The 9,741-nt window shown below is 50.4% G+C and overlaps 2 protein-coding genes across 2 annotated transcripts; both read right to left on the bottom strand.

The window, feature by feature from the left end:
* Nucleotides 1-3,721: 3,721 nt before the first annotated feature.
* On the bottom strand, nt 3,722-5,213 carry LOC109739420 (E3 ubiquitin-protein ligase ATL6). Its single transcript, XM_020298505.4, has one exon. The coding sequence runs from the start codon at nt 5,049-5,051 to the stop codon at nt 3,930-3,932; it is 1,122 nt and encodes a 373-aa protein (XP_020154094.1). The 5' UTR covers nt 5,052-5,213; the 3' UTR covers nt 3,722-3,929.
* A 720-nt stretch (nt 5,214-5,933) lies between these two features.
* LOC109739419 (pentatricopeptide repeat-containing protein At5g09450, mitochondrial) lies at nt 5,934-8,552 on the bottom strand. Its single transcript, XM_020298503.4, has 2 exons — nt 8,120-8,552; nt 5,934-7,006 (listed from the first exon to the last, which is right to left on the bottom strand). Exons 1-2 carry the CDS (start codon nt 8,537-8,539, stop codon nt 6,101-6,103), a joined length of 1,326 nt encoding a protein of 441 aa, XP_020154092.1. The 5' UTR covers nt 8,540-8,552; the 3' UTR covers nt 5,934-6,100.
* Between the last annotated feature and the right edge of the window lie 1,189 nt (nt 8,553-9,741).

Genomic DNA, 9,741 nt, shown 5'->3' with positions numbered 1-9,741 from the left:
GGACCTGCGGCGGCGGCGAAAGGCAGAAACCCTAGTTTTCTTGTGGAGAAGGAGGAGACGGCGGCGGCTAGAAAGACTCGGCGCAGGACTTGCTCAAATGCAACTTGCTTCGAATCGAACTCGACCCGTTGGAGTTGCCCTTGGAAGAGCCGCTCAGGGCTGTCTAATTTCTTGGTTCGGGCATCTTCTTCCCCTTTGCCAGTTTATTTTTAAGGTCCCTTTGCCAGTTTCATTGCAGTCTGATCAGCTCGTCCGTTTCAGAGAGTGCTTTTTTGTTGGGTGCCAAGTGCCAACCGAACTCCAAGTCTACCTAGTCAATGGGCCAGACAGTTGCTGGATCGATGTCAACTGTGGTGGGTTGAGCACGCACGCCTGGACGGCATATGTCCGCGTGATGAGTTGCTTGGACTTTTGGAAATGAGCTACCCCAGTACAATCCAATCCACGCTTATTTGCATCGATATGGCCGTGCATAACATGTCGCCACACGTATTACTAGCTGTGTACCCGTGTAGCACAACAGCAGAACAGACCTGGCTCTGCAAACATGTTCTGCTGTACCAGGGAGGAAGCTGCCTATGTTTGACCAATGCTAGTCACGGCGTTGAGGCAGGCCGTCGTGTGCACGGGACGATTCAATTCCATGGAAAAAGGTGTATACCGTTGATGATTAAGACATTTGATTCGTATACTAGCAGGAGTAACTTTGTCCGTCTAATCTAAACGATTTCGACTTGTCAATGCCAAAAGCAAGTCATGCACCCTGAAAGAAGAACAATACGTATATCAGAAGAGGGAAAAGAATCATCGTGCTTTCTCTCAAGGCGTCTCCAACATTGACCTGTAAATTTATCGGCATCCGTCCACGGACAAAGGACCAGTCCGTAGACATGGGCCAACGTTGACGCATACATTCCAACCAATTTTTAAACAAAACAAATGAAATTCATACAAACACGGCATCTCCAACGTTGACCTATAAATTTATCGGCATCCGTCCACGGACACGGATACGAGAGCTGACCATTCAACGTCGCCGCATACATCTCAACCAATGTTTAAACTAAACGAATGAAATTCATACAAATACGGCAGATTTCATCAAAGTACAGGTATAAAATAGCACAGATCATGCATATATGTCTAGTACAACAATAGTTTAAATTCATCCGAATTTTCAACAAGTTTTTCATTAATGGATCATGTCGTTCCACACATACTGCACTTTCATCTTCATCCAATAGTGTATGTACCTAAATGTGGGCTACAAAATATGTAATGCAACATTGAATGAATGAATCAATCAATCAACACGTTGAGCAAGAAGAAGCAAAACTTAAGATCTCTTCAGCTGCCACGCGCAATGGTTATCTTGCGTCCAACATATCACACGTGCCATAAAACTTGGTGATGTTGGTCTGCATGGCGTACCATCGATACGATAACGGCCTCACAATGCCATCATGGATGATGTGCATGTTGCAGGGTGCAATGAGCTTTCGTGCGTGAAACAAATCATGCACGCGCTGCCAGAAGGGAGCCTCTCTGCTACTGTCTAGGAAATCCATGGATACGGCCAATCACATATCACAGAACAACTCATCCTCCATGGTCAAGTACCCTGCCATCCTTCTTACTAAAAAAGACATGACATTTGACCGAACACCTACTGGGCGTGGTGATCGCCATGGACGACGTCAACAGGGGTGGAGTGTACCTGCCTACGGACGAGTGGTGGACGACGCCGTCGTGAAAGGCGAGCGGGCGCGTCGGTGCTGGTTGTGGAGGTCCGGCAATGCATGTGTGCCGGCCGGAGAGGTACGACGACGACATCGACGGAGGAGGGTGTGGATGCAAAGCAAGAGGGAGAAGGACGGATCGAAAGAAAACGAGATCGGGAGGGGAGATTTAATGAGACGGGAGTGTCGAGTCCTACGTACGTGTTGTCCAGACTCCGGCAAAGCCTCCCAACTTTCTCTTTGTTTTACGGGAAAAAATGCGTCCGGATCGCTCAGCCGATACAGTTCGAGGGTCTGCATTGGAGATGGCCTTACACTTGTTTTTGTTTTTCTTAACGTAGAACAGCTGCTAAATTCATCTCGGCAGGAGAAACAAGCACATGCGATGCAGTGGCGGTGCCATGGGTTAGCTGTGTAGTCATGTGACTAGAGTGCGGCGAATCTACACCCGGACTCAACTGCACCCACGCTCACAGAAAAAATCAAAACAAATACAATTTTTTTAAAAAAATTCCAATTTTTTTGTGTGTGGTAGATAATTAGATGCGTGAGGTTCGCTGAAAAATTCAACTCGTTTGGACATTTGAGCAAGTCTGTGCAAAAAAGACAAAATCGGGGTCTGTAAAAAAGTTTACTGTTCATGAACTGTTTTGACCCGATTTGTCTTTTTTGTCGAGACCTACTCAAATATCCAAATGAGTTGAAATTTGATGCGGACCTCACGCATCAAATTATCTACCACACAAAAAAAATTGGAATTTTTTCAATTTTTCTAGTATTTGTTTTGAATTTTTTACTGACCGGGAGCAGCTGAGCCCGGGCTCCGGATGAATTATCGTGTGACTACACAACATTTTGGCAAGACATGTATATATTAGTATAGATCAAGCAAAAAATCATTAAAATTTCACTTAAGTATTTACATTTGACATCACAACTTTAGATTGACATCACAACTTTGAACTCCTGGCTTCGCCACTGATGCGACGGCTACAGAAACGCATTTGGTTACGTACACATACACCCTGTTCTTCACGAGCAATGCATGATCTAGTTGCTTCTCGTGTGGTGCGTTTCCGTTGCCGCCTTCGCCTTGGGTCTTCCACCACGGCACCGCTCCACGACCACAACACACGGCTCGGTCCCTCTGCTAGATCCTCCTACTACTAGCACAGACGCAGCCGGTACGCAGGTCAGGACGCGGCGGTGCCCGTGGTAACCACGCCACGTTCTTATCCGCTCATATATTTTTTTCAGTACTGCCAAACCTATCCGCTGATTTCTTAAGCACAAGAGCCTCCCCCAAGTTGTTTTACACATGAATGAATCCTCCTTCCAATTCACAGGAGTACTACTAATAAATTGACCATGAGGGAGACAGTGGAGTGGAAAAGAGAAGAAAAAGGGAAGATCGACCGACGCCCAACCAAAACAGGAATCTCGCAAAGAACGATGGACAAACCGGGAATGATTAAAGAGGCATCCATCACCACACCAGCGGCGCAATCTGCTCTGCCTTACGGCTCACGCTTGCACCTCGCCGGCCACGAGAATGAGATTTGCAAATGCAAATGCTCCTCCCACTAACACCGTCTCTTAACCAAAGTTGTATTATTAGTCATACTAAACAAAAATTGATCTCTTGACAAAAGGGGAGGCTGTCATCTCATCTGTAAGCGAAACGAGGAAAAAAATTATATAAGACCAGGTCTCATGGTTAGCAGGTGAGGCCCGCTCTGATGAATGACACGTGGCATTTATAAATCACAAAGCATCTAATCTCTCTCTCCCTGATTTTAAATGGGGGGTGGGTCACGTGTGCTTTGTGAATGCCACGTGTTATCCATCAGTATGGGTGTCGCGTGAGACCTGGTCTCATAGAATTCTTTTTCAACTAAAAGGCCGGCGAACAAAGTCCAAAAGTGAACATTCCGATTCTTGCCCCTCGCCAAAGCTTTTTATCCTATGGAGGAATCCACACATCGAACAAAACGTTTCACTTCGCCAGAGTCAAAGAAACGAGAAAAAACTTCAGCCTCACGAGAGCACACGCAAACATTCATATTCCTAGCTAAAAACACGAAAAATTAAATTTATCCATATCTCAACTAAAAAATTAAGCAAATCAAATTACACGCATTTTTTACAGTCAAGCTCTGCACTGCAGTTCCGGTGGCGGTGTGGAGTTCATCATGGCCGCGCCGCCGCCGGCGAAGCGGCCCCCTTTCTGCTCGACTCGGCGTCGTCCCTTCCCCTCCGAGTGGACCCGTCCCACCCCTTCCGCACCGACCCGTCGCCTCCCCCTCGGGCCCACGACATCGTCCTCGCCAGGAACGCCTGCCACCGCCGCCCGCCGTGGCTGCTGCCGCCCGCGGGCCGGCCTCCGCGCACGCTCCCCTCGGGGCTCGCTCCGGCGAAGTCGATCAGGCTGGTGGCGTGGCGCAGGCGGCGCGACCTCAGCACCTGCTCCCTCACGTGGTGCGGCAGCCGCAGCGTGAACCTCTCGTGGTCGCTCCGCTCGGCGGCGGCGGCAGACGCCGCGAAGAGCGAGTGCCCCGTCGAGTGCGATCTCGGCAGCCTCGCCGCCCGCCGCTCGCTGCGCAGCATCTCCAGCTCCATCGCCTCCTCCTTCCTGTCGTCCTCGTCGCTCTCCTCCTCCTCCTCTTCCCGCACCGGTATCGCCACGGCGTGCGGCGGCGACGGCGATGGCGAGGGCTGATGCCGCGCCACCTGCTCGGGCGACGGGGGCGCCACGGCGGGCGGCGGCGGCTTCTCGAGGTTGGCGCGGCACAGCGGGCACGTGATCCGCGCCTCGAGCCAGGGGTCGATGCACTCGGGGTGGAAGGCGTGCGAGCAGTGCGGCAGCAGCCGGAGGTCGTCGGCCTCCTCGAACGCCGTGAGGCACACGGCGCACTCCAGCACGCCCCTGCCGATCTTGTGCTCCTTGATCTCCCTGTACTGCATGATCGGGAACGTGGCCACCACCGCCGGGTCCAGCCCGCGCTTCCCCCTCCTGGACGCCCCGGCCCCGGCCGCGGCGGCGTTGGCCCCCTGCGGCGCGGCGTTCTCGGCGAGGCGGCACTGGTTGATGTAGGCGCAGAAGAAGAGCAGGAAGAAGAAGACGCTGATGGCGACGGTGATGACCGTCGACATGGTGCGCCCGAACGGCGTGGGCCTCGGCGCCGCCGCCACCCCGGACTGCGGCACCGGCGCCGGCGGCAAAGACTGCGCCATCCCCGCGCCGGCGCCGGCGCCAAGGAGGCAAAGAAGGACAAGGAGGAGGTGTGGACGCACCTCCATCACCGCAACCATAGAATTGGCAGGTGAGGCGGTGGTCTGCTCTACAAGAGAGAGAGCTCAGCTGGAGCCTGGCGGTGTGGCGTGCGGCTACGTTAGCGGCGGCGGCGGCGCCTAAAATCCCGAGGGAAATTCGCACCTACCTTTTCTTTCTTTCTTGGGCAGAAATTTTCTGACGAGTGGACACTTGCCTTTTGCTCTTGTATGCACCACAGGCCCCCCTTCACGTTTCTACATCTAGATTGATCTGCTTTGACTACTGATTTTGCCATCACACTGAATGCGATGCGATTATTAATAATCGTGTCGACCGTAAATGTCATACAATTTGCCATAATTGTAGAATACAGTACGTATCATTCCAGTTTTTTGGAAAATGGTGGGTGTGGTAGCTGAGGATTGCCCAATGACGCCAAGAAATCCTTAAACAAGCTCATCTAGATCGCGACTGGTTTTTCATATGGCATGGACAATCATGTCTCGCCGGTGCATGCAACACCTGGCCGACGATGCGGAGCGTGAGAACAACATGCTGAAGTGTGATCGATCAGGTGATGTCGCCTACCCCGGGTGGAGCAGTTGTACCGATCATATGCCACTCAGATCGTGAGCGCCACAGGATGACACGGGTGCGGTCAGTTACCAACTTCAGATTTAGCCGTACAGTACCTGGGTAGTTGGCACCTGAGGCACGTTCGTTCCTTGCTCAACTTCGTCACACCTTTCCTGTTGAACCGTGGCACGTCACGAGAAAATGTCGCCGCAGCTTAGCAAAGCTTGCAAAACTGCCAAACTGCTACTAGGAGTACAAATGTGACATGGCTCGGTTATGGCAGCGGAGCAACCAATAAACATACACCGCTGCCACACATGTGGCAAAATCATGCATGCTCTTAGTTACGCTGGACCTGAAAATATAGTTCTTTCGATAATGCGGCGCTGGACCTGACAATATAGTCAGATTGTATTTGCCAAAATAAAGCATAAACTGTTCCAGAGTCCATTATTCTCGTACCAAAACTCAGCAGCAGCAGCTGTTGTCGACAGAGGGCATAACATGCCACTCAGGAGCACGCACTTGCCCTGTTCGACAGTATACAGCTCTTCTGCAACATCAGCTCTCTAAAGCTATCCGCAGTGTCAGTGAAGCCGACAGCGAGAAGAGCATCAAACAGCCTGTTGCAGGCGGAGATGTCGAACTCTGGGACTTTCGATCGCTGCCACTGGTCGACGACCTCCGCGGCATCCTTCAACTGCCCGCACATCAGATAGGCGGAGAGCACGCAGACGTAGTTCCGGCTGGTCATCCTCTGGGCGGTCATCTGCATCGATTTCCATATGTCCTTTACCCTGTCCAGGTTGCCCAGACCGGTCTGCAAGATGACGAGGAGATCGTAGGTTATCCACTCCCTCTGGCTAATCTTCACCTCCGCTTCCACCAGCGAATTCCCCGAGCTAACAAGCTGGCTGGCATCGACGTAGATACTGGCGAGGTTTCGGTACAGTGTCCATCCTTCGTTGGAGTTCGGATCTTTTGACATCTCATCAAGAATTCCTCTGAAGACCTCTAGGTCCATGGATGCAACCGACGCGCTGATCCGGAGGTTGTATGTGAATAGGTCTGGAGAAACATTTTGCCTCTTCAATTCCTCAGCAAGAGTTGGAACCTTATCAAGCTCGCCGACAGAAATATACAAGGTCATCATTTCATTGTAGACCAGGACATCAATAGGTAGGTCTGCATCCTTCATTCTCTGAAACAGCCTCTCGGCTTTGTCTATCATCTTTGATCGAGCATATGAATGGAGGAGTGCAGTATATGCTTCGAGTGATTTGGCTGCAGGTGGAAGCTTCTCAAAAAAATCTTCGGCTGCAGTAGCGCCAAAAACTTTTGTAATCAAGTCAATGCGCACCCCATAGTCGTTCTCAGATAAATCAGACTCATGATGTGTCTTCATCCACTCTGCTACCTGCAAAACCCAAAGTTAAGAACTAATGCTCTCGCCCTTTGTTCCCTTGTTTTTCTTGAAGGAGAAATAAAGCAGCCAGTGTAAAATTGTTCGATCCTTTCGTAAGCATTTTGTAGGTATCAGAATAAGCAAGCAATGCAATGGGGCAGAGAGAGAATGAACTGTTTAGATACGTGCTTTGAGCTTTAGCGAGGTGAAATTTCAATGCCTAGCTCTTTCATGGACGGACAAACTCTTCTAATATAAAGACCCACTACTTAATGAAATCAACGGCTCAGATCTATTATATACTCTTACCTCTCATGTGAAAAGAGGAGGTAAGAGGGACCATGTTAAAACTGCTCAATCTAACATCTCAAGAACAGATATCCATTCGGCACACTGAGTTTGCAAACAAGTAAGATAAAGTGATCGTCATGTAGTTAAATCCAAAAAAGATGGATTAACTAACTAGGCAATAAGATGGCAGAGCATGTGCATGAGATAAATGTTTATCTGACAATAACTAGCTTTCTAGTATTAAGACCCTAAACTACATGTTACAGCTCCTCATGACTCAGTACTACATGAGTTTCTATGCCTCCATTCCAATCAGCAATTGCAAACCAAGATCACTAAAGAACATAAATGCTACTCCTAGAATGATGCATAACTTGAAAGGAGACTTTATATAAAAGATTGGCTATATTTCTTATAAGCTGGCCAAATTGCACAAAAAATCGTGTGCAACTTTACACATTCCTAAACCGAAAGTGGCACACATTTCTGAAATATGCACCTACCCTATTTCTGCCGGATAAAGGGTCAACATTCCAACGTGAAATAGGCGACATGGAATTTGGAAATAGGCCATCCCTAATTAGAATTATTAAACAGCAGTACAACTCAGTTAAAAAACCACTCCTTTCTATCTCCATACAGAAAAATTGGCTACCTAAAAAATTCAACTACAGAAATCAAACATCGGCAACATTTCATCACCAAAGAAGAAACAGATCGTAGCACTGCGTTGCATAGATAATAACTTAAATCTGTACCGAATCGCTGCACGAAACCCTTGCCCCAACGACGCAGCGCAATCAGAGGAGATCAGGGATCTGGGAGTGCGCGAACCTCGAGCGCGTGCTTGTAGCGGCGGGCGCGGCTGAGGTCGCGGGCGATGCGGCGGAGCTCCGGCGCGGGGGCGGCGCGGCCCTTGCCGGCCCACTTCTCGAGCGCCTCCGTCGCGCTCCGCTTCGCCAGCCGCAGCCGGAAGATGTGGCTCCTCAAGTCGTCCTCCTCGGCTACGACGACGACCGCGTCTTCAACGTCTGCCGGGATGGCCGGCGCAGCGGCGGCAGGGGACGGCGTCTCCGCCGCGGAGGCGGTGCAGGAGGAGGAGGAGGATAGTTGGCTAGGGCTAGAGGCTATAGAGCGGGGGAGCGCGAGGTGCCGCGAGGCACGAGCTGCTCGGAGAAGAGCCGCCGCCATCTCGTGTGCTCTGCCGCGGCGTTCCGCGCGAGCCAACCGTGACGCCGTAGTAGCAGTGTACATTTTTTTTTTTTGGGGGGTCTGATGAGGGAAAGCAGTGTACAGTTACATGTGAGTTTTTTTTTAAAGAAACTCACCATCTTTATTCAACCAAAAGCAAAGGTCATAGGTATAAGGTTTGGGTCATGAGGATTGTCCAACCAAATATGCCGACCAACACCAAAATTACAAGTGAACTTGGCGAGTTTGTGAGCCTCAAAATTAAAGTTTCTACGTTCATGAGTGAAAGCACTAGAAGTAAAACTATTACGACGAGCCGATATTTGCTATTTTTTTTAAATAATACAATTTTTTATAAAATTTGAAAAATAATATACGGTTTTGAGAAATTACATAAATAATACGGCGTCGGCCTCCTATATGCCGACTGGAGCCAGTCGGCCAGTGGCAAGCCGAGTAGGGCCCAGTCGGCCACCGGTAAGCCGATTAGTGGCTGGGCCACCCGACACACGGCCAGTCGGCCAGGTTGGATGCAGTCGGCCAAGGAGAGGCCGATAGGCCGGCCAATCGGCTTCTGGTAAGCCGATAAGTGGCTGGATGGATGGGGTGCTGCGTGTGTGATCGATGGATGGCTGCGTGGGCATGCGTGGGCTGATTGATTTCATATATATGTGCGAGTCCATGGGTTAGTCAGGCATACGGGTATTCGGGTACTCGCGTATGCATATGCGGCCGGTCGGTGTACACATATTCGATGTATTGTATATACACCACTACACCAGGTCCTGGACCACGTACAACCCGGCCAGGTCATGCGCGTACGCACTGGCTGTAGTGCTGTACCAAGTCATGATCCTGTGCTAGTACGCATCGTAGGTGGTTTTGTCATGCATCTGCACGTGCATGCATGGCCATGCAATACTGAAATCAATCAGCCCACACATACAATATTGGAATCAATCAGCCCACGTACGCAGCCATCCATCGATCACACACGCAGCACCCCATCCATTCAGCCACTTATCGGCTTACCTGAAGCCGATAGGCCGGCCTGTCGGCCTCCCCTCGGCCGACTGCATGCAACCTGGCCGACTGGCCGTGCGTCGGGTGGCCCAGCCACTAATCGGCTTACTGGTGGCCGACTGGGCCCTATTCGGATTGCCGCTGGCCGACTAGCACCAGTCGGCTTATAGGAAGCCGACGCCGTATTATTTGTGTAATTTCTCAAGACCGTATATTATTTTCCAAATTTTATAAAAAATGTA

This window comes from Aegilops tauschii, chromosome 2, assembly GCF_002575655.3.
Source record: "Aegilops tauschii subsp. strangulata cultivar AL8/78 chromosome 2, Aet v6.0, whole genome shotgun sequence".
Classification (NCBI taxonomy): Eukaryota; Viridiplantae; Streptophyta; class Magnoliopsida; order Poales; family Poaceae; genus Aegilops; species Aegilops tauschii.
This window is presented reverse-complemented; position numbering and strand designations above follow the sequence as displayed.

Coding starts and splice junctions, on each gene's coding strand:
- LOC109739420 (XM_020298505.4), bottom strand. CDS start 5,051: ATGGTTGCGGTGATGGAGGTGCGTCCACACCTCCTCCTTGTCCTTCTT.
- LOC109739419 (XM_020298503.4), bottom strand. CDS start 8,539: ATGTACACTGCTACTACGGCGTCACGGTTGGCTCGCGCGGAACGCCGC. Junction 7,007..8,119: donor GCTACAAGCACGCGCTCGAG/GTTCGCGCACTC, acceptor TGGGTTTTGCAG/GTAGCAGAGTGGATGAAGAC.